General features: G+C 43.1%; 3 protein-coding genes and 1 long non-coding RNA gene across 8 annotated transcripts; 2 read left to right on the top strand and 2 right to left on the bottom strand.

Moving 5' to 3' along the window:
• Positions 1 to 907: 907 nt before the first annotated feature.
• LOC121297971 (protein phosphatase 1 regulatory subunit 3D-like) lies at positions 908 to 3,244 on the bottom strand. Its single transcript, XM_041224631.1, has one exon. It carries the CDS (start codon positions 3,229 to 3,231, stop codon positions 2,281 to 2,283), a length of 951 nt encoding a protein of 316 aa, XP_041080565.1. The 5' UTR covers positions 3,232 to 3,244; the 3' UTR covers positions 908 to 2,280.
• Positions 3,245 to 3,815: 571 nt separating this feature from the next.
• LOC121297970 lies at positions 3,816 to 8,693 on the top strand. 5 transcript variants are annotated; one of them, XM_041224627.1, is made up of 5 exons: positions 3,816 to 3,896; positions 4,682 to 4,780; positions 5,012 to 5,120; positions 5,479 to 5,564; positions 5,822 to 8,693. In XM_041224627.1, the coding sequence occupies exons 2-5, from the start codon at positions 4,683 to 4,685 to the stop codon at positions 7,164 to 7,166; spliced, it is 1,638 nt and encodes a 545-aa protein (XP_041080561.1). In that variant the 5' UTR covers positions 3,816 to 3,896; position 4,682; the 3' UTR covers positions 7,167 to 8,693. The 5 variants fall into 5 exon arrangements, with proteins under 5 accessions (XP_041080561.1, XP_041080560.1, XP_041080562.1 ...); XM_041224626.1 differs by having other exon boundaries at positions 4,676 to 4,780; XM_041224628.1 differs by lacking the exon at positions 3,816 to 3,896 and adding an exon at positions 3,923 to 4,239.
• Positions 8,694 to 8,782: 89 nt separating this feature from the next.
• Positions 8,783 to 10,834, top strand: pdrg1 (p53 and DNA-damage regulated 1). Its single transcript, XM_041224632.1, has 5 exons — positions 8,783 to 9,037; positions 9,360 to 9,435; positions 9,816 to 9,890; positions 10,010 to 10,090; positions 10,297 to 10,834. The coding sequence occupies exons 1-5, from the start codon at positions 8,900 to 8,902 to the stop codon at positions 10,377 to 10,379; spliced, it is 453 nt and encodes a 150-aa protein (XP_041080566.1). The 5' UTR covers positions 8,783 to 8,899; the 3' UTR covers positions 10,380 to 10,834.
• LOC121297973 lies at positions 10,700 to 13,099 on the bottom strand. The gene is made up of 3 exons (XR_005947247.1): positions 11,694 to 13,099; positions 11,418 to 11,508; positions 10,700 to 11,079 (listed from the first exon to the last, which is right to left on the bottom strand). It is a non-coding gene; the product is annotated as an uncharacterized LOC121297973 (long non-coding RNA).
• Positions 13,100 to 23,301: the final 10,202 nt, after the last annotated feature.

Below are 23,301 nucleotides of genomic sequence, written 5' to 3'. Positions count from 1 at the left end.
CGGTCTAGTTGAATACATCCATTCACACAAACGCAGTAACAGAACACTTCGACTCTCCCTGTTCGGTTGCGCCGGTGACTCGAGACGAGGCGCGCGAAAACCCCTCGAACCCGAGCGGTGCGCGCGCAGTGCCGCGAGGTGAGAGCGCGCCGTTACTCCGGAGCGTCTCGAAGTCGTGCCCGCGAAGCCAGGTCGTCGTACCCGCCGCAGCTCTTCTTAAATTATCGGTCGTTAACACCTTTCTGGCGGGTCGTAGCGTGGGAAATTAAAGAAAGCTTTAAACACTTGTACCTTATCAACAAGAATGGTTTTTGCGATACGAATATTCAACCAATTGAATATCTGCATTGTCTCTGCGGTCGTCCAATCATAAGTTAGCTGGGTGGGGGACATAAACTGTGTCTGTTTCAGGTGCAGGTACCGACTGTAAGTTGAACCAATAGGAGAGTCAGATTTCTGCCAAGTTTTACACAGATGTCCAATCATAAGCAAGCAGAGGCCGTTCACGGTATTCTGCATGAAAATTGGAGGCGACTGAGTAGCCAATGGGAAAGTGAAAGATCTGACAGCTGTCCAATCATTCGGGAGCAGAGGCGGGGTGTTAATATGCCAGTAAACACTGAATTTCGCCGACTGTTATTGAGAAAAATAATACATTTCAGTATTTAGAATTTAATTTTCTATCTCTATTTTTATATTATTTCACCAGACAAGACACACCGTAGTATATTTAGTTACGAATCCTCTTTATCTGAATAATTGTACTGGAGATGAGCGATCTTTAAAACACTGTAGTGTTGACAAATTTGTCAAATTGAAACAAAGCGAGACGCTATCTACACTTGTACTTGTATCTATTATTATGTGTATCAGTAAAAAAGTATACAGGCAAAAACAAACGTCTTTTAAAATGTTTTAATAACTTACATTCCTAACAGAAACGACTTGTGTGAAAAGTGCCTCATCATGAACAATCAGCGATTACAGCATAATATTGGCTAGATTTGTATTTGCAGTTATTTTTTTCTGAAAAGATCAATTTTTTTAATGTTACAAAAATCCCAGTAAATAACATAATCCAGTATAGTTTGCGAATCTAAAAGCTGCTGGTGTACATTAGCATTCACTCAGGGTGTGTAATGTTAGTGGCAGCCTGTCACACACATTGCTAGATGCCTCTGCGCTGTGGCTGATTGGAGCGCCCAGTAAAATATGAAATGAATCAAACTGCAATGCGGTGGCAGTCCCTGTTGAAAGGTGCATTACAGCCACGGGCTCGAAGGGTATGGCTAGTGCAATAACATACAAACATTACAATGAAACGTGTCATTAGCACTAATGTGGTTAACTTACTGTGCAGGGATGGAAATAGATCTTCTATTGCATAGCAGTTCCACCCATTCCAGGTTTTGTTATGAGTCTGATTAGCCCCAGTGTACACAACAAACTCAGGGGAACTCATAGTAGAACCAGGGATTGGTCAACCTGCTATGCAATGGGAGTCGTATTTCCATCCCTGCTGTGCAACCTGCTGGAATACAGCACTGCTTCACAGATGGACTTCACTCTCTGCATGTCTGAGCTGAAGTGCAATGTCCACAATGCATGCCTCTCATGCTAAGCTGGTAATATCTTGTGCTGATATACTGTCGGTCCAGCTCCTGTTCCAGAGCAATGCGACATTCATCTCGTCTTTTCTGCGCTCAGATCCAAGCCCAATAGAAACAGACCGACTTCAGATCCATGACTGATTCCAACTGATCACGTCCACTTCCAGTGCATAGTTTCACCTTCCAAACAAGCTACAGAAATACTGAGCCGCATCAACAAAGTCTGCGCTATCATTCACCTGAAAGGATTGGTAAAGTTATTAACACTAACAACAATGAACTTTCCAAAATATGATGCTGCTCTTGTCTGCTATAAACTGCAGCAGGTCTGCTTTGCAGGGCAAAAAAAAAGAAGTGCAAACTTTGACACTGACACGCGACAGTGTTTCAATGCACGACAAACTGTAACACCTCCAGCTACTTAACCCTAACACTCCATAACATGCCACCTGCTATCTTCATCACAGGCGTTGTAGGATTCAATATTTGGCACTTTTTAAAAGCAGACTGAAGCGAAGCAGGGCAGAATTTAAAATTGAAACAAAACAGGAGACTACAGCACACTGCTTCAAAGTGTTCTTTTATGATCAGCTCTAGTAAAGAGAACTGTAGGCGATGCCGGTGTGTGTGCAGGCTGCTCCATCTTCCTCAGCTCTCTCCGAGGAGGGGCTCAGATGAAGTGTATCCAGCTGTCTTCACACTCTTTAGGGACGGTCAGCTTGTAGCTGTGGCAGGTCAGGCTGTAGTTGCGGCCGCTGTTGTTGTCCCAGAACTCAGCCCCCAAGACCTGGTAGCGGATTGCGAACTCCAGGGAGGCTCCGGGCTGCAGGATGAAAGGGGGCACAGGCAGGCAAAACCGGAACACGTCCCATTCGGACCCTCTCTCTGCAGCCCCCTTCCCGCCCTCGCTGGAGTCCCAGCAGGCCTTGCTGTCGGAGCTGCTCTTCCAGGCCGTGAAGGAGTACCTGACGCTGACCTCCTTCCTGAAGGAGAGGTTCTGGACCCATGCAAGGCCTGTGATCCCCAGCTCCGAGCACAAGACCCTCTCCAGGCAAACCCTCTGCCGGGCCAGCCGCTCCAGGAAATCCTCTCGCTTGCCTTGCTCCGGTGGGAAGTCCGGCTCCAGGTAGGGAATGGAGATCACCAGGTCCCGGCCCGAAGCCAGCTCAGAGCTCAGCATGAGCCTGGTGAGGACGTGCAGGGGCACCGTGGGGTCTTCCCCAGCTCTGAACACCTTCACCTCTGCCAGCTCCAGACCTAGGGAATCCACAAAGCGCACCCTCCGGCTCCGGCCCTCCCTGGAAGGGCCTCCCTTTCTCTCGAGGGAGCAGGGCAGCGAGCGCGCCCGTCGACGGATGATGGGCCGTGGCTGGGGCTCACACGAGGGTCCTCGCGAGGCAGGCTCCTTGTTCATATCCTGCTGCCGGGGTGGTGGAGGGCGGATCTTGACCCTGCCCGGCTCCCCACTCATGACATCGCACCCAAATCCCTCTGCCAGCCGTGAGTGCTGGAACTGCCCCGAGATGTAAGCAAAGTCCCTGGGGGTCACCGACTCAACCTGTTTCTGCAGTAGCTGCTGCTGGGGGAGGTGGTGCTCCCACTTGAAACTGGGCCTGTGCATTGTTCACCTGCACAGAAGAACACTAGGCAAATAAATATGAACAAAACGTAGAGGCGTAACTAGGGGGCTGGCGGGGGTCCATCATTGATTCTGATTATTCGATTTTTATATTTTTACCAGGAAAAATAGGTAATAGTAAGTGATTGATAAGTATCCCCGTTTTGATTACTGTAGGAGGTTAGTCAAACAGTACCTATAAATAACTTGTGGTTCAAATGTGGTTTGGTTAAATTTTCTTCCAGCTTTTGAACAGATTTAATTTCTTCTCAAACCTAAGTTCTAGACAGGATTGTTTTCAAAAAACGTCATTCTGGCTGGCTGTCTATTTTAAAACATTACATTCAACGAAAAAGCTCCGTTTTTTATTCCACTGTTACATAAGTTTAGTGTTTGTTGTTCCAGTTCAGCAACACAGCGCGTACTGTGTCAACGCTCAATTAGTCACGTCCGCCGAACACTGTATAGTTCATATTATCAGAAATCCAAGAAGTCGTCGAGTTTCTTCAGCGAAGCATTTACTGGCCGGGGCACAAACTACCTGCTACCGTGCAGCTGCCAGCGTATCTGCAATTATCCGACACATTTTGCAGAATCTGGGTCCGTCTTTCTGCATCCTGCAGCACGAAAGCCTCTGATATCCGTACAGTAGCACACTGGCCTGCTTGGTGCGTATCTATGTGTATGCGTTTATTTTATTTTTACAGCTTCACTGTTGACACAGAATGTGTGGTGTGCTTTGTGGGATTTGTAGTTTTATAAAGAATAACATTTTTAAATGCATAACAGTGTAATTTTAGGAAATTATAATATTTAATGTAACGGTTTGAGAGGTTAGGCTACATATGATTTGTCAGTGACTTAAGGAAATTAATTTAGTCGGCCTGCAGTAATCTAGTTTGGGTCTTACCTATGGACTTCAAGTCCCAGAATGCAATGTTTATCAAACGCTAGCCCGACCCCTTTAAGCAGTTGGATACAGTGAGGAGATAAACAAACCTTTAGCAGAAGGTAAATAAATCCATTAAAATAGAAGGGGCATTCGTGTTGTGTGTTTATGTAAAAAAAAAATATATATAATTGTGCCATATTTAATCCATTTCGTGTAGATGCAGCAAGTATATAATGTGTTTGTGTGTGCGAACAAGTGGATTTAAAAAAAATAATAATTACACAGTACTGGATTTTGTAATGGAACGAATACGTGCTGCATTTTTGAAAAATAGAACAACAACTTAAAAATAAAAAAGTGACGTTTTAACAATATTGAACCGCCGCATTATTTTCAGACAGGGACAACGTTTGATAAATGAATACTGCGTATCTGTTTAGTTATACCACATGCAGTGCTAATAATACCAATAAAACAGTGTTGTTAGACATGATCGACTCCGCGGAGTTTCGTTCTTAGCGAGGCCACTGTTATAAATTGCCTTGTCTCTGAGAGGTTCAGCATGGGTCCGAGTTTGCAAGAGAGACCCGCTTCCGCGCTGAAGAAGTGCGTATCCAAAGAGCAGAACAGAAGCAAAGTATCAGGCGGATCAGCACCCAGGTCAGAGACTGGATATTATTATTATTATTATTATTATTATTATTATTATTATTATTATTATTAGTTGTTATGCCCTATTTGCTGGTAGTTTTTTTCTTTTTTTTAATTGCTTACCAATGTTTATATTTAATTCCCTACTTTATTTCCAGCCCTGTTCTAGATTCTTGTATAGAAATACAATTATATATTTTCTCCTATGTAAAATTAATTATACTACTGATTGCTTGGCAGCTCTAAGAAGGGGAAGGCCAACCAGAATCATCGGACCCTGAAAAAGGCAGGTCCACAGCCCAAGCATGTGACGCCTCATCAGGGCAAGGACCCAGCACAGGCTGAGAGGGTAAGGCCAGTGTAGTAGAAGCTAGATGTCTCAGTGACTCACAGTGCACCCTTCCATTGTACATAGTCCCCTGTATAATGTGATAACACCATGAGCGAATGTTCTGCAAAGCAGCTGGAGCATGCAATCGTGATTACCTATAGAGTTTATAATTAAGTAGCTAACTTTTCATGGTAATGAGTTAACCTTACACCATTAGAAATCGATCAGTACTGTTACAATGTGAGCTCTGTGTTGCGAGATAAATAACTGTGACCTACATAAGAAAAGGTGACTTTTTTAAGTAGCCAATGAGGGCCCTTCTCAGTTGTCATTGTGCTTCTGTATGTGTTTCTGACTGCCCACATTGTGATTGCAGGGGACCCAGAAGAGAGGGAACAGGGCCAAACCTGTGAGCACCTCATTCGCAGAGAGCTCCCCTCTGCTACCTGGAGGCAGAACTTGGTGAGAAACGCACACGCACACGCACACACACACACACACTGCACCTTGAAACGGGCTCACAAGCCAATGGCCAGGACGTGACTATTGCTGTCTCAGGATTGCAATGGGTCCAATGGAAAGCATTTTTCATAATACATTTTCTAACCTTAATGTTTATATTTCTTAACACCAACTCTATTGATACACACGTGCCTCTATATGTCATCTGTTACAGTTGCAAAGACTATTTATGTGACCCAAGAGTTTGGTTTCCGCAGGCCACCTGGAGCGACAGAGCTGAAGCAGGGCGTTTCTGCCTCCACGGTGAGCAATAAGGGGAGAGACAACGGGGAAAGCACTGTAGAGTCACCTGGCTCAGGCAGGAACAGGCCCAAAATGTCTCTTCCGCTGGCCCCTGGTGCCTCTGAACCCTGCCCTGTGTTGACGGAGAGGCAGCAGGTCCCCAGCATTGAGACCCTGCAGCTGTACGAGGGAGAGGCAGAGGATGCAGACAGCGCCAGTGACCTCTCAGACTCTGAGAGGCTCCCAGTGCCTCCCTCCCCCTGTTCGCCTCCTCAACTCCACCTGCGGGCCGAGGTCATCGACCCCAACGACCTTGACCCCTATTTCCCAGGACCCCGGGGGAACCAGAGTGGCTACAGCTACCCAGACTCCCTGCCTCCTCCCTTCAACACCTGGAGCCTGCGGCAGCTGGCTCTGTTCCTGAACACGGAGGGGCGATGCGCTCATCGTCCGCAGCCTGTGGGCCAGCTGGAGAAGTACCTGGAGCGCCTCCTGCAGCTGGAGTGGCTGCAGATCCAAACCGTTGAGGTGGAGATCGGCAAAACAACCACCCCCGCCTCTGCCACTGCCAGCGCCCCCGCCAGCCGCCCCAGACCCCACACAGCGCCTGCTTGGTATCTGAGCTCGCCCAAGAGCATCCGGCAGTGCCAGCGTGCCTTCCCAACTGCCTTCCTGTCCTGCCTGGGGAATGGCTCTGCCCCTCGGCTCTCCCGGGCAGCTTGCCCTCACTGCCGGGTCCGCTACCCATTCTGTAACGGCTCCTGCCGCTCATACGCATACCAGCGCCACTCCCGGCTCAATCCAGTCCAGCAGCGGGGTGGAGGTTTGGAGGATGCGCAGAAGAGGTGCAGCAGCGAGACGAGGGCTGCTGTTAACAGGGGGAGGGGGGCCCAGACGCAGGGGCAGAAACCAGGGAACCCCTCCCCGCCGAACAGCTACCTGAGGCGCATGCAGTCCACCGGCAATATCAGGAACCCGACACCGTTGGCAGACACCACTGCAAAGCCGCAGGCTGCACAGAGGAATGGCGGTGTTGGGTCCACAGCTGGCAGGAACGGAAGACGGAGGGGGCCCGCGGTTGGGAAGGCGGGTGATGTGGAAAGTGGGGTCTCCTTGGGCACTCGTGGGAATGTGCATGAGGGAAGTCCCCTGAGGAAAGGTGGCAATGAGAGGCAGCGGGCCCCAGTAGGGGTGTCGGGCCAGGATATCAAACCAGGAGGGTCGTTGGTGGGGAGGAGGGAACCCCCCCCTGTCTCAAAGGGCCCCCCCTGTGCCATGTCCAATGGGAAAGTGAAACGCGTCCAGTTCCTTACTATATAGCCACTTACCAAACGATCAGGTTTCCTTCTGCACCCAACACTTGAAGAAAATGTTTCAACGATGTGTTCATTAGCAACTGTGTTCATTTTCAGTGCTTTCTCAGAAACTGCTCAATTCAAACTATTTAAAATGCTTTTTTTTTAATGTGCTAAAGCCACATGTGGTCAATCAAGATTTACAGTACAGCAATTGTGATTTGTATCTTTTATGTAGAGAGATAAGATCTCTGCCAGATCATACTTATTAGGGGAGTACAAGCACTGCATTTAAATATAGTTTTAAAAAGTTAAATAACTTTTTAGATACAGCAACTATTTCAATTTGTATTATTACAGTCACGATGAAGTCTTATTTAAGCAGTTAGCGTAGTATGCAAGCTATTTGCTGCCAGTTCAGTTTTTAAGAGTGAAATACAGTTAGTTCCCACTTGGTCTGTCACTGAAGGGTTAGTAGGAGCGACGTTTTATATATATATATATATATATATAGAGAGAGAGAGAGAGAGAGAGAGAGAGAGAGAGAGAGAGAGAGAGAGAGTTGCATTGTCCTTTTAAAAGGTTTTGGTTTTTTTGTAAATAGCATCTCTACAGAACATACAGAATGGACTGTAATGGTGCATTAAAAAGTTTTCATTAACTTTTCTGAAAGTAGGATTAATAATATCAATTGTAATAGACATGTGTAGTTTTAACATAAAGCAAAAATAAGAATCTATTCTGTTGTGTCATGTTGTATGTTTGTAAACTTAGTAAAGTCATATTTCAGGAATGGAAACTGCCCTCAGTGTAAAGTTATAATGTCTGTCGAAGGACTGAAAGATATCAATTGTGATAGGAAAAATATATTTTGATGTGTACCGTAAAATATTTTGTTGAAAATGTTGCAATGAGTTTTCAGGAAGCCGGATTTTGTCTTTTTAGAAGCTTGAGAATATGTCTGAAAGATGTACTTTTATATTGATTGTTCAGGCAAGAAATAGTCTTGTTTATGTGTCTTTCCTACGCAGTGTGAGACTTCTGGTTGATCACAATAGGTGCTTGTTTTGTTTATAAACGTTAAGCTTAGCTGCTGTCTTGGGAACGACGTTACAGAACGTGATTTAAAGTTTACATGAACCTTTTTGTTACAATAAGGTGTTCCATACGTTGAATGTATATTTGGCGGGTTACTGAAATAACTTATTTTTTTAGTGTGTCCTATCATTTTATTTATTGTAGAACTTCACACACACATCTTTTGTTACACAGAAATGATTCTGAAAATCGACACACACAAACACATTTACTAATAATTGGTTTAAATGGGTTAATTGTAGAGTCCAAAACAATGTCAGGATCTGTTTCGTTCAGAACTTCAACCAGCTTCTATTTATTCTAGAACATGTGATTGTAACCAGAATTCGTGAGTCAGGGATGAAACGAAAATGTGTACCTCAAGCGTTTGAAGGTTGTATTGTGTATTTGCAAATACTGTATTTTATGGGGTTTTTTGTTGTTGTTTTTCAATAAATCTGCCTATTGTAAAGCATAGCAAGTATATACATTTCTGTTTCTTATCACGTCACGTTTTATTTATTTATTTATTTATTTTTTTGCAATTTATAAGCATAGATTATTAAATACAGAATTGTTGCATCTTTTTTTTTCTGAAGGCACATAACGCAATTGTAGGTTCTAATCAAGGACAGTGTCGCGGTGACAAGAGCCAAGCGTGTTTCCCCGGAACACTTCTTTATGCATCCTTGTTTCCCTTCTCGGAGATGTTTGTGTGGTGGCTTCGTTTCCGGAAATATGATGGACTCTGAAAAGGTGTTACAGTACCTGTGTGAAGTGGAGGAGGCAGCCGAAGAGGTTTTAGCAGATAGACAGCAGGTGAGGAAGTGAACGTGCATACTCTACGCTTTGATTTTTAAATCGTATTCATCATCGCGGAGATACGTGTGAATCGATTTGGCGATTCTAATAGACGGTGACATGTTGGTTTGTTGATAATGTGGGGCGTGTTTTCGTGCTCACGGAGTGTTTGTTAACGAGGAATATTTGGATTAAAAATCACGTTGGTAGCAGCGTAATTTAGCAATGTTTTGTGGGGTCACCCATGTTGTGGAACCTATGTATTTAGCAGGGTTTGCTACCAGCACATTTCGCTGTAGTGTCGCAGTGTAGCCTGACCTGTTTTACCCGGTCCCCTCAGATTGTGGATCTGGACATCAAAAGAAACAGAAACAGGGAGGCACTGAGAGCGCTGCAAGGTGACAGAGAGCAGGCTGGTAAGACAGGGCTGTTTCTGGGCTTGTCATGAATTCTACCGCTTATGTTCGTGAACTGGGCCGTCATTAGCACGTTCAATCTCCTGGTGTTCAGAATCAAATGTATGGCCAAACAATGCAACTTCCAAAACGTGCGTGTGTGTGTATAATCTATATATGTGTGTGTGTGTGTATAATCTCACCATCAGTAATTCAAAGTGTGTATGTGTTCACATTTAGAATTAAATTTATCATAATTTGTGTTGATCTGTAGCATTTAAATTATGTCTGTGAATGAGACTGATTTATTGTTTTATCAAAATTCTGTGAGGTGCTTTTTTTGGTCTTGGACAGCATGTTGTTTAACAGAACACTTCATTTATTTATTTATTTATTTTCAGACAAGGTGAAGGTTTGCTTTGGGAACATGTTCATTAAGCTACCTAGAACAAAGACCAAAGAGATGATTCAAAAAGGTTTGCACATTTAAGGAATTCTAAGCTTGCACTAGGCAGCTTCTGCCCTGGAATGTCGTTCCATCGGAGGTTAACATTTTCAATTTATTACATTTGTTATTTTTTATTGTTCTTCACAGACCAGAAACAGCTTGATAAGGAGATTTGCGATCTAAGAAACCAACTGAAAGCGAAAGTGAATCGACTGAACGATTTGCAAGGTATGAAACCCATTCCGTTTTCCCTTGTCAATTTGTCATTCAGATGAGTTTTCAGAACCCCGTCCTAAACACTGCAAGGCTGTAAAGAATATCTGCTCATACACTCGACCACTCTGTTCTACACACTGCAAGCTTTTATCATAAGCAGCACTGTCTGATCAAAGGCTGCTGTCCATGTTACCTTTACATCATCTCTCTGTTCCCAGGCAAGCCAGAACTCCGGGGTTTCAACCTCGCCCCACTCACGAAAGAGGAGCTGCAGGCTGTTAACATGCAACTCAGAAGATGAACTCCACCCAGGGTTCATCGTCTTGGAGAATCAGCTGTGACTGTAACTGTGTTACCTGCCGTGGACAGAAGTCTTTGCTTGTTTGTGTGGACTAAAAACTTGTCTTTTGTAATAGGAGCCTTGGTTCAGAGTCTGTCTTTCACTTCAATATGGCAGTGTATTTGTAATGCATCTCCTCTCTGTCTTTGGTGAGCTTGCACTAGACAGAGGGCCTGAGTGAAATATTCAGAGGGTACAAGTCATTCATGTGTGAGCGTGAGTCATTACAACACCTCGGTAAGCCATGCTGGCACAGTGATCACCCATTGTGTACTTGTTTCGGCCAAAAAAAAAAAAAAAAAATCGTTTAGTTTTTAAGGTAGTCTGGCACATGCACCAGGATCCATCAATCACATTGTTGGGACTGCATTGTTACCACGATTAAAATAAAATGTGTTTTTTTTTTTTCCGGTAAAGCTGCTACAGAACTGTCATCCACTTGAGTCTTGTTTTAAAAAATGATTACTAAAACATGTTTTAACTGCTGGTCAGCCTAACTACTGATGTCACTATTGTTCTCTTTCTGCTCTGGCTTGTCCGAGTCCTCTTCCTTTGATCTCTCAATCCCTCTGTGGGTTGGCTGTTTCCTGTCATACTTTCTTCTGTCCTGGGAGGGGGTTCAGAAGCTGCCTCAGCTGTATCTTCCTGTCATTTACATACCCTGGAAATCCAAAGGGAGAATATTAGTTTATAGCCTGAAACCAGAATACCAGTCAGGGCAGGTGCATGGGAAAATGACTGTCAAGGGTTCAACTCTATAACCGTTTAGATGTGTGAAAGGGTTTTAGGAAAATACAAATATATTCAATTAACAACTGCACTTTGATCAGTTTTTATTCTGATATGTTGATTAAATCAAAACACAGGCATGACCACTCTGCCACATTCACATATCTTTGGTTGTGGATTCCTCTGTCCACATCTCCTACCTAAGTGAGTATTGTTAAGTGTACTGCATCTTGGCTAGTATTCAGAACATGCCATAGCTGAGACTATTACCTCCAATGAGATACGGATTCTCAATGTAACGCTGACCCACGTAGCTCTCCACCTGCTTCTTGTCCTTCTGACCCTCTGAACGGTTCCCATCCTGAAATAGAGGGGGGGGGGTCGAGATTCAATATTAAGGCAAAGGCTAGAATCAGTATTAAGAAACTCAGGTGTAAGCTTAGCACTGTGGTAAATGCTTTGTTACTGTAAGACGAGGCCAGTGTAACTGCAGTACAGCTGGTTGTTAAGAAATGGGGAGTGAAAGTAGTCGATAGCATGGGTTACCTTTTTCCAGTCCATGATATACTTTAGTTTGCGAAAGAGGAAGATGCCCTTTCCCTGGGACCTGGCAACCTGCAATCAACCAGAAAGGACACAGTGAAGTGCGAAGGAGCTTTGAAAATCCTCAATGAAGCAATAGTGTAGTTTAAAACTATCTGTAACTTACTAAAAACCCCAGCATGTAGACTGATTCTGTTGAGTAATCACAGCACTTCCTCATGAGTGACCTCAGCGGCCTCACCTTACCGGCTTCGTGATCCAGGTGCTCCAGGGGCTCCTCTTGAACCCCTCCACAAACAGGTGATACTTGCAGGGCAGCTCAAAGGTGCGGGGGGAAGAAGTCACACTTGGTCGCCTCCTGCCTCCCCGCCTTGCACTCCAGCAGCTTACGGTATCTCTTCAGGTTCTTCACCATCAGATTCTTACGAGTCAGCTTCCCAGGGGAACAAGAGCCAGTCACTAAACACACCTGAAGAAGGGGTGCATCATTTCCAACCCCACACCAAAGGCACCCTAACCCACGAGTGACTGCAGCATACACGACCTTCATTTCACAGCAGTGCAAAACCATTGCAGGCTTTACTGTGAGCTCGTTACAGAGGAGCCTGCTGGTACCAGGATATGTCAAATTAGGCTGATGTTTGATTTATCAGTCCTATTAAGGCCTGAAATGACTCCAGCTGCTATGCAATGGGAGTCTCAACTGATAAACTGTTAGTATTGGAATTTCAGCGCCCGTATTTTCCCGGAGCCATCCGACATCACACCAGTAAAAATCCCACTCGCTTTCACTGGCAATGATGACAGAACAACATCACACCAGTGCAGATTTCCACACAAGGGTAGAAACAAGGAATTTGCATTATAAGTAGCATTAAAACTATCATTAAACAGCTTAAAACAACCATTTAACCAGCATTAAAATGGGGACACGCTGCATAAAACATATCCTTTTCTTTCATGTGATCTTTGTAAAGCCAGTTCTGTATAACAAGAATGGATAGTGTGCGTATGGTTGCATCTGCATCTAGCGCCACCAGGAAAGAGGGGTCAGTACAAAACTCTCATAACGTCTCCTAACACCCGGCCAGACACGCGTGTCGTGTTTTCCCAACCCTTCAATAAAGACGCCAGACTCACTCCTTCACTTCCACCCAGCTCTGTCGCGGCGCATCTTGTTTCGTGTTTATCAGGCTGCACTTAAACCGGATACAGTTTCTTGGCTCGCTGACGGTGCAAAAAAGGTATTGCAATAAAACAAATGTAACAAATATAAAAACAAAACATAAACCCCTTTCTTTGTATTCACGACAACAGACATTTAACCACCGCTTGAAGTTTGCAAGCCTTACATCGAGGTACTCTGTTCTTACTCTTCATGGGGAGTTCCTCCTGCCTAGAGACACACGTTGTCGAATTACCTTCTGTTTGTTGATAATGTAAATTGAGACTAAACTGTCACAGATTTGAAATGAAGGTATTTATTAAAACCTTTTTTGACATTTTTTTTTTGTTTGTTTGTTTTGTTTAGTTTGTTGTGTGTATCTGTAACCCTGGCGACTGTTGAAGTCCGTTTCGTTGTCAGTATTCATAATTGCTTAAACGGTCAATATTTAATTTAGTACAGCTTTGAACCACCAGAGGGCACTGTTTCCTTACTTTTCTTCAAATAATAACAGACGGTGCTGTGATTTCTTTTTTTCCCAGAGAAAATATAGTTTGTTTATAAAATAGCTAGTTTTAAATAGACCCCGTTGTAAAGCAATCTCAGTTGTTACCAGGTCTACATGTACAATTATTCCATGAACACTGATCCAAGTAATATCCTTATTCCAGTGCGCGGACTTTGTTTTTTTTTTTTTTTTTTTTTTTTTTCACAAGGGGGCGCCAGCATTGCAAGCAGAAGGCTTGGGTATTTTAGAGTGGAAATCTAAAAAATATTTAAAAAAAAAAAAAAAAAAAAAAAGTTAACATTTTGACCATACTAGACTTCTTCAAGGATAAGACAAATGGTGGGGTTTTGACAGAACTCTGTGGAAGAACAAAATAACAAAGTCGTGTTGGTGAAAGAAAAGGGATAATGAAAGTTACTGTTTTCTGAGCTGTCACTGTGAGGAGATGCTTGGCTGAACCGGCACTTGCTGAATAAAAACGATTTGAATGCGTCTGTTTTCAGCTTGCACCCTGATGCAGTCTTTTCCCTGTTCTGGAAGGTGTGTCTGTGTTTGTTGTTCTGGTGTATAGTGTCTATTCCAGGTACAAGCATTGACTCGGCTGTTGGAAGTGAAGAATATCTCGACGGTTGAAACCAGGACGGCTTTGGCACTGAACGAGTGCATCCTGTGCAAATCCCAACATGCTCAAACTGTAAATCTCATCTGACAAGTTCGCAGGGGTTCAGTTAATTAAAGGAAACGCAACAGTTCAAATTAGGTAGAATAAACAGGGGTTCGTTAACCCTATAGCTTACACAGTGTACTTCTACTTCAAAGAGTGTCTTCATAGCAGTGACAGCAGGCAGGGTGCACTCAGTCATACAGTATCCCAGCACTTTGTTTTGCGCTGCAGTCAGCATGCTCGCAATAAAGATGTCCATTAGAAATAACAAGCAGCTATGAACCCTGTTCTCAATCCATACAGCCTTATGGAATGTTTTTATGTGGTGCACATACTGTATAAATGGCATTGCAGTTAATCTTAAACAAACACAAATGGACTCCTAGTTAAGTTTTTTAGCAGGTTTGTCATGTAGTGAATGATGAATGTATGTTTTGTGATATTGTAACATTAACCCTTTAGGGTCCCCACCCCCTGACATCCATCTGACAAAACTGGACCTATCACTGGAACTTTTCAGCACACAATAACACAACTAGAATGTGTGAAATGCATCTGGAATGTTCCAAATCTGAAAATACCCAATTCAGTGCATTATCTGTTGACTCAGAGTCCTTATGTATGACATATGGGCCTGTAAGAATCGAGTATAATAGAATTGAATGTAAAAAAAACAAGCAGGTGGTGTGAGAACATGAAGGGTCATTATCGCAAAGGAGTGGCTAAGTGTAACTCACATGCACATATGAAGGTGCTGATAAGCAGTCTGTGCTATTAAAGACCTTTAGGCTCTCGTAATTATAGAAAGACCAGTCGGGGGACCAATTAATTGGTGCCCTAGTGGGTGTGTACAGAGAGCCCCCAGCACTGCTGCTTGCAGTCTGGGTGGAGCAGTTATGTAACCCTGCGTGTGTGGGTGGGACGTGCAAACTAAGCCAGTGAGAATGCTAGACTCGCAGTCCTTGTGTGGTGACACCGGGATGATGTTGTGTTGCTGTGCTGTGTTCTGTGTCACATGTTGTGAGTGTGGGTGGGACTGCGAGGGCTGTGTGTTCTTGTGTTTGATGTTTTCTCGAGGGAGGGGGTTAGTATTATTGGTTATCTGTTAAGCAGCTGGAAAGTGCAGTGTTAGCTCACACTTGGAGACCACACTTTCCTTTTTATAAGGTGCTAAATCATCTGCAAAGTATTGACCGACGAAGCCCCCCGGGGAAAAATAAAATGTATTTATTTTTCTGAAATGTTTTAGTTGCCATAGTCACAAGATGATGTGCATGTTCTCTCAGAAATGGTTTGGCATCCTGCTCTGGATAGAGGTCTCTGTCTTAGTGATGTCATGTGCCAGCACTTCTTTTTTGATTATGTTCCGCTCTGGTATATCAAACCGTCTAATCAAAAGAAGAGACACACTGTATACAGGACCAGTGCTGTTACTGGATTCACTTGTCATTTTTGTATTCACTTCCTTTGCATGACATGTGTTTGATGCGGTTACTTAGAATTCTTTTATGGAACAAAAACAAACCCAAATACATTCCAGATATTTGGCTTGGTACAGTTGTTTGGTTTGACAGACAGTTTTCTGTTGCACTGTCATTTACAGTACAAATTGAAAGCATGTAAGAGAAAATCTACCAAAGCTGCCCTGTTCAATAAAACTGTTTGAGCAGGAATCACTTCACAGGATCTACAGCAGGCTATAGAGGGTGGATCTCAGGCAGTTAATAATAGGCATAGCTATCCAGGGTGCCTTGTCTCTTTTCCACATGATAAATAAGACATTCAGTGTTGGGAGAGGCTTCAGATTGGCTTGCGGGCATCTTTTAATAGAGATGTAAGCACCTGGCATGCCTGCGCAGTGAAGCTAGGATACATCTCAATTAGCATGTGCTGTGTAAGAGGAAGAGCAGCAGTAACACATCGTTAGGAATATCAAGGTGGGAAGATGAGGAAACTGAACTCCCTGTCATTGAGAGAGCCGCTCGCCACCTGTGGATGAACGTCTCCCTGGTGTGACCCAGCCCAGTCCAGTAACAAACACCCTCTCCTTGTTAGTTGTTGAATTCGGCACAGGGTTCCCACCACGAGTAAGCATTGGACACTTCTGATTTGTTTCTTTACAGTAAGGCTTATGCTGTGCTCATAGTATACTTGGCTTCAGAATAAGGCTTTGCTGAAGATGCCACAGTGTCAGGTGACCGCATTTCATTTGCAGCTCAGCTGCCAAAAGGGAAGACAATGTGTTGACAATAAACATAGCAAAACAGTTCTGCCTTGATCGCTTGATGAGATCGGTTCAGCTTAAATATATAAACAGCACTGAACCGTATAATCTGCCTTTTAAGTGATAATTGATGACTGATGATCTTACCATATGCAACACAACTGGGCGGATTTTAGGGCAGTAGTACTTTTTAAACGATAGTAATGCATGAGCTACAGGTGTAGACATCGATGTACTTTACTGTATCTTGATACAGTGTGTGTTATTTCATATGTGACCAAAAACCGTCCATCACTACCTGTGGTCCACCAAACGACTTGTGAATGATGAATAAGTGTGATTAATAATTACTATGAATATATTTCAATGACGTTTGGTATTGTTTCCGGTATGGTGCTGATAAAGGTTTATGAACTACGCATTATATTTCCGTTTCCTTAGTGTATTGTTGCATCCCTAATAGAGTCAGCCAGTGGGTCTGTGTGTCTTCAGCAGCAGAGCGCTCAGGGTTCAGTGTCCTGCATCACTAAACACGGGCCAGCATGGAATGTGGCCTCTGATCAAGTCTGCAATTGGAGATGGTTTGTATTTCTAAAGCTGTGAAGTCAAGTCAAGTCCTCTCTGGGGATAGATTATTCATCGGTGCACATGTGGAATAATTTTTACCAGTCAGAGGAGGTCATCAGCATTGCTTTGGGTTGTTATTCTGCATTTGAAGTCTTGTTTCTTTGATGTTTTCCTCTTTGATGAGCAGAGCTCCTCACAAGAACGGCAACTACAGTACTAGCGCTGGCTCCTCGGGGTGTGAAGTACCTGTACCCTCTAAATCTGCAGCACCTGTACCCTCTAAATCTGCAGCACCTGTACCCCTCAAATCTGCAGCACCTGTACCCCTCAAATCTGCAGCACCTGTACCCCTCAAATCTGCAGTACCTGTACCCCTCAAATCTGCAGCACCTGTACCCCTCAAATCTGCAGCACCTGGACCCTGCAAATCTGCAGTACCTGTACCCCTCAAATCTGCAGCACCTGGACCCTGCAAATCTGCAGCACCTGGACCCTGCAAATCTGCAGCACCTGTACCCCTCAAATCTGCAGCACCTGTACCCCTCAAATCTGCAGCACCTGTACCCCTCAAATCTGCAGTACCTGTACCCCTCAAATCTGCAGCACCTGTACCCCTCAAATCTGCTGTACCTGTACCCCTCAAATCTGCAGCACCTGGACCCTGCAAATCTGCAGCACCTGGACCCTGCAAATCTACAGCACCTGGACCCTGCAAATCTGCTTTCAAAAGCCGGTGTCAGGGAGGATCCAGATGCTCTTAGAGTCGTCTCCCAGGATTTACATCAGACGTTTTGGCCTCTATTGATGAGTGATCCAAACCCCAGAACTAATCCCAACACAAGACATGTACTTATTAAAATACTCTCTGCGAAGTTCCTGTCCAGTTTAAGATTCATTTAGACATATCATTTTTTAAATGCCATTGGTGGCAGATTTCCGTGTGCATACAGTACCTGTTCTATTCATGTAATTACACATTTTCAGGCAGATTCGTATTTATTTTTGCAGGGCTCATTAGATTCTACAAGGGCGTGTAGTCTCCTGTATTATAGTGACTTTTATAGATATTGTTTTCCAGTGTGAGGTGAGTCACGTTTTCTAATGCTTCGTTTCACAGCCAGTATAAATAATCTTTGGTTTCAGTGTAATCTAATCATTTTGAGAATGCTACTGAATCACGCACAGCTTAACAACCATTAAATAAATAAATAAATAAATAAATAACAATGTCATGATACTGAAGTCAACCACACACATGCATATGAAATGGTCAGGAACTCACACACACACACACACACACACACACACACACACACATGTTATTCATACACTGTAATGTCTTCTTTAGAGCAGAAGAGCGAGGAACAAGGTGTTGTGCGCCAATCAGGAGGTACCAACTTCACTTTAAGTTCTGATTTTCCAAAAAGAAATGTTTTATAGCGTGAAAAGCTGGAAGTAATTAGTGATACCAAATAGAAACTGTAAGCATTAATTGTAGGAAGTACCAAGTGCTTTAGTGATTGCACTCATTAAAAATGTTTTATGTTTAGTAATCTTTTTATACTTTCTTGTATAGGATATAATTTTGTTTTTTAACCCAGCTTTTTGAATTGCTCCCACATGTTTAAAGTACAAAGCTGTTTAAGAACTCGCTTGCTGTTTAATTGCCATACCCCTAAGGTGATTTTTTTTATTTTTTAAATGCAAATAAATATAATTATATTTTTTTCCCCTTGCATTTTTTTTTTTTTTTTATTCAATTAGGGGAACCAGTGCAGAAGGGGTGCTGAGTGAATGGAGCTGTGGAGCCTGTTCTCCTGGCTGAAACAGCAGTTTCTGTCCAGTGAGGTGCATGAAAATCTACTCTCAGTTCTTCCTGGGCGCCTCCCTCCTGTCTCTGAGCACGATGGTGATGCTGGCAGCATGCCGGCACTGGCCTCACCAGCAGGAGGCGGTAGACAGGGGGAGGGGGAGGGGGAGTACCCGTGGCTGCAGCTTGTACGAGGCATGGTGCTTGTGTGCATGTTATTAACTGTTCCCTGGGAATGGATCCGTCTCTACCAGATTGAAGTGGCGAAGAAGATGACTGTGCTCTCTGAGGTATGTCGTTATCGTTTTGCATGCTCTGCATCTGTTCCCCTTCAAACTAAACAGAGTAAATGAGAGAGGCTTGACAGATGACTGGACCAAATTCAACAGCTCACAACATGCAAGCCTAGCATTGGTTTCAGAGCGGTTCTGTGTTCATCGGCGCAGGTGCTGTCTTCATTGAAGCAAAAGAATCTTCTTTTGCAGGCGATCTTGTGGCTGTGATATGAAAGGCATGATATAAATAGTTCTCTGGCTCTGGCTCTGTGTTTCTGCTGTTTAGGGCAATTGGTGAGAGGCTACTGCCAGCCGCAATATCAATATTTTTAAGGTCAAATTAGCTTTTGGGGTTGTCTTGGCTTATCCAGTAAAGGCGCTGCAGTGTGGAGGGTCAGTAATTTGATCAGAAGCTCACTGGTTCCTGCAGAGTTGCCAATCATGTCAAGGGAACCTCGCCCAAAGAGTCCAGGTGGAGACTAATCAGGCTGGGCCTCACCACCAGGTTTTAGTAGCTTGGCATCATGAGATCTAGTTCCTGCTTTAATGAAAAATATCGTCAAGAACTCACTGTTAAAGCCCGGGAGAATTGTAATGTCACCTTCACATCACTGCCAGTGGCTGTATCATTAGCTAGGGCTTAACTGAACTTCAACGCTGTGGCATGTTTTTGGCTTAATCTCTTTTATTTTTAAAATCTTGACTCTGTTGTCTAACATGAAGAAAGGCATCTGCAATCACTTTTCTAACGGCACAGGCTTTCTTACAGATCAGGCTGAAGGAACCAAATATTATAACTTGATCAACCAACGATCATTTGGGTGCGGTTTTACAATGTTTCATAAGGAATTTGTGAAAGGAGGGGGGAAGGGTGGATGTTTCAGTGCACCATTAGGTTGGGTCAGATGTCCAGGGGCAGTGGGGGGATGGTAGAAGAAGGGCAATGCCTGCTTGCTTGCTAGGTCATAAATGCCAGGCTGAAGCGAACATAACAACCGCAACGGAGGGGGCAATCATGCCCCACAGCTATCCTCTATTGGTTGAGTATATGAGTTTAGGGGGTAGGGATGGATGAATTGTCTGCTGTGTGCCAAATCCTGATAGGAGCAGGGAATTTTATGTAGGAACTATATAAACCATGTATGTGCTTTACCCCGGCAGAATACACTAGTTACTAATGAAGTGACTGTTATTCTCCGGAGCGCTCTGTATTTTGATGACCACTGCAATAAACCTTTGATGCAACGATCGGTGTGATCGATTGTCTCTGATCATCTCTGCACTTCATTTTGCGACCCTACAAGGCTTATTTCTGTTAGACAGTTTAGAGTGTGTTGAGGGGTGGTCCAGGCTTGGAAATGGATCTGTTTTGTGTAAGAATGGGAACACATTGTATTTTTGAACTCATCCAAGGAGAAGACTTTGACCTGGCACCCCTTTGTAATTTCACAGTGTCCCTTATTAGATGCGCAGAAAGGGATTGTATATGGAGTCATTAAGGAATGGGGAGAAATACCTCTATATTATGGGCCAGTTTGGTAAAAGCTCCCGATTTGGATGGTATGGTATCATTGCACATTAGTGATACAAAGGCTAAAGGAAAGCGTTTGCCCAAAGTGGCCTCCCATTGCCAGAAAAAGATATCTACTGTAGTGAAGCCAATATGATCTGAACTGCTTTATAACCACTTTCAGCCCTCTATACTGTACCTTGTAGTTTGAAGGTGTCTGATTTTATAAACGCCACCTGATACCAGGTTTGATGGCTCCCTAAACGAACAGCAAGGTTCAGTGGGTTCAAACATGCCGAGACTGTGTCAGGAAATGCCTTTCAGGTGTGGGCCCAAATGAGCACGCAGCATCCAGAGAACTGGGGGGGTCACAGTGGGGCTGGAACAAAGTCCTTGGCCTGGATTGGTCTGAGGTAGAGAGTAAGTACTGATTGCAAGAATAGTATCCATGGTATCATACTGGGGGTCCAAGTGAAAAAAAAAAACATAGAAGATTCCTGGGGTATTGGAGTCAAGTGTTTTAGCTTGATCTGATTGATTGAGTAATGAATGAGCTCGTTCAAGGGTTTTTCTGGATAGTAAAAATAAAACATAATATATAATTTATTTCTAGAAAAGGTGACCTCCCTTAAGTCCATCCCATTCTTCAGAAATCCCATGTGGCTGCCAATCAACATACTGCAGGTTTTTAATGAACTGAAAATACATTGAAGCCTGCAAACAAACAAAAAAATATGTGATTCAAATAAAGAATTAATGCACAAAACAGTCAGGGTAGTCTTATTAAACTGATGTAACATTTTGCTCAGTTTAAAAATAAATAAATAAGCTGAGATTTTATAGCCAATAATATGTCGATATGATTTATTGAGGTGATGTTTATTCCACTGATTACTTCCCATCTTATAGACCTTAAACTAGGCAGTCTGCCCCGCTGCTAGATCACAGCAGGGATGCAATGAAAGGGTTCAGATGCAAAGCAGCTCGCTACCAAACCCCGGACTAGCGACTGATTGAGTATTGTTCTTGCTGCTTTGTGTTGCTGGCCGACCGTCTCCCCTTCATACGAAAGAAAGGAACTGAACCCACCAGACTGAAAATGGTTTAAAATATGATTTCATAAACGATTCATCATCCAGATATCTTAATTAACACAAGATAAACGGGTCGTTGGCAAAGACTGCAGTTGCAAGGCTGTGAATTGTGGTTCTACAAAGTTGTGTCTTCATAAATCCATTTATAAGACAGATAGGTATGGGGGCATAACATCAGAAACAATCCGTCAGCAAACTTGCAAGACAAGTAGACTAATGTTTCACTTCGTGTGTTGAGTGGTGATTCACTCTGAAACGTCTTTCTTATGCAATTTAGAAATGCTGTGCCTCTTCATTGCAATTGCAGAATATACCACCGCAGAACCCAGCACTTCTGAAAGAGATTTAAAGCTCTGTTGAATGCTCTTTCCTGAAGCATTTTTAGGTAATAGCTTGGTGTATGTACTGTGCTTAATATCTGTTAATTTTTGTTATGTAAAGGATGTGACAAAGCACCTATTAATATATCTGAAAGGACAATAGCCATTTCACTTGTAAAGTTCGCAGATGGAAAAGTAAGGGCCATTTAACGTATGGAGGTTTAGTTCATAGAATATAGGAGCCCCTAAACCCAATTTGTAAGGGCCTTTGTTAGATTGTTGCGTAACGAGCGAGTGAAGTTACCAAAAAAAAACAAAAAAAAAACCCCAAAAAAACAACATTTGTTTTTTTCTAAATTCACATTCACTTGTAATTCAATATTAAAATATCTGGATACATTGTAAACAAAATGATTGGTTCCCTAAAGATTATTGGTCCTTCCAATTACAGTTTATTTTTTCCATATGACATTTTTTTTCCTAATAATGATTTGGGATAAAGCCCTTTTGAGAATCTGGCCTAACGTTTCTAAGTGTTTTCTTCCAGTTGCTTCTGTTCCTTGTAGGATTTTAGGCAGGTTGCTGATGTACATGCCAGTATCAGCCAGTGCAGCTCCCTGGTCTCAGGTGGGAGAGGTGCATTCAGATTACAGATCTCAAGCAATGAACGGTTCCTAGAGATGGGAGGGGTTGAGGAGTCTGCCACACATGGTCATTTGTTTTGGATTGTGAGTTTGCATTCATCATCCAATGGGATTTGGTTAAAGTATCTGAAAATCACAGGAGGCCATGGCATGAAAGTATGCGATTTGAAGTGAAAACTCTACATCAATAGAAAAATAAAAAAAAAAAACACCTTGAAGAATTCAAAGCAACCCTTTTTTCAATTTTTTTAAATCGCTGTTCTGCCCTTGAAGATATATAACAAAGCATTTTTGTAGCTGACACCCTTATGGTATTAAGATCTGCCATTGTAAACATTACTAAAGTACTCACAGGTTAGAAACATTTCATGAAGTTAAACTTGCGTTCTTTACCTGTGTGGCATTTCCCCTGGACTCTAAACGGATCCACTGATCTGTAACCTTAACACTCATATGCAAATGAACACATACCTGCAAACATATAGACATAGGTAAGCATGCAAGCATGCACCACTCAGTATTACTGTAGGTTAGCCATGCCCAGTGGGAAGCTAGCAAAGTGAAGTTTATGGGTGCATTCATTTATGCCTCTCCTCCCATATAACATCTCCATAATTAGATTTCCTACTTAATTGGCCATCCCCAGAGGCTACATACTGTAAATCCAGCAAGTAGACTGTACTGTCAATTGAAAGTTTTTTTGGGAGTTTTAAAAAAAAAAAATGTATGTGTTTATAGAGAGCACCAAGGTCATTTTTCAAAATATAATTTAAAAAGAAGAATATTCCAAATGTCTGGAAGACAAATCCGTTGATTTTTATTGGAATCCA

Source organism: Polyodon spathula, chromosome 23, assembly GCF_017654505.1.
Source record: "Polyodon spathula isolate WHYD16114869_AA chromosome 23, ASM1765450v1, whole genome shotgun sequence".
Classification (NCBI taxonomy): domain Eukaryota; kingdom Metazoa; phylum Chordata; class Actinopteri; order Acipenseriformes; family Polyodontidae; genus Polyodon; species Polyodon spathula.
Note: the sequence above shows the minus strand (reverse complement) of the source record. Positions and strands in the feature narration are given on the sequence as shown.

Coding starts and splice junctions, on each gene's coding strand:
- LOC121297971 (XM_041224631.1), bottom strand. CDS start 3,231: ATGCACAGGCCCAGTTTCAAGTGGGAGCACCACCTCCCCCAGCAGCAG.
- LOC121297970 (XM_041224627.1), top strand. CDS start 4,683: ATGGGTCCGAGTTTGCAAGAGAGACCCGCTTCCGCGCTGAAGAAGTGC. Junction 5,121..5,478: donor ACCCAGCACAGGCTGAGAGG/GTAAGGCCAGTG, acceptor TTGTGATTGCAG/GGGACCCAGAAGAGAGGGAA. Junction 5,565..5,821: donor CTACCTGGAGGCAGAACTTG/GTGAGAAACGCA, acceptor TGGTTTCCGCAG/GCCACCTGGAGCGACAGAGC.
- pdrg1 (XM_041224632.1), top strand. CDS start 8,900: ATGCATCCTTGTTTCCCTTCTCGGAGATGTTTGTGTGGTGGCTTCGTT. Junction 9,038..9,359: donor TTTTAGCAGATAGACAGCAG/GTGAGGAAGTGA, acceptor CGGTCCCCTCAG/ATTGTGGATCTGGACATCAA. Junction 9,891..10,009: donor CAAAGAGATGATTCAAAAAG/GTTTGCACATTT, acceptor TGTTCTTCACAG/ACCAGAAACAGCTTGATAAG.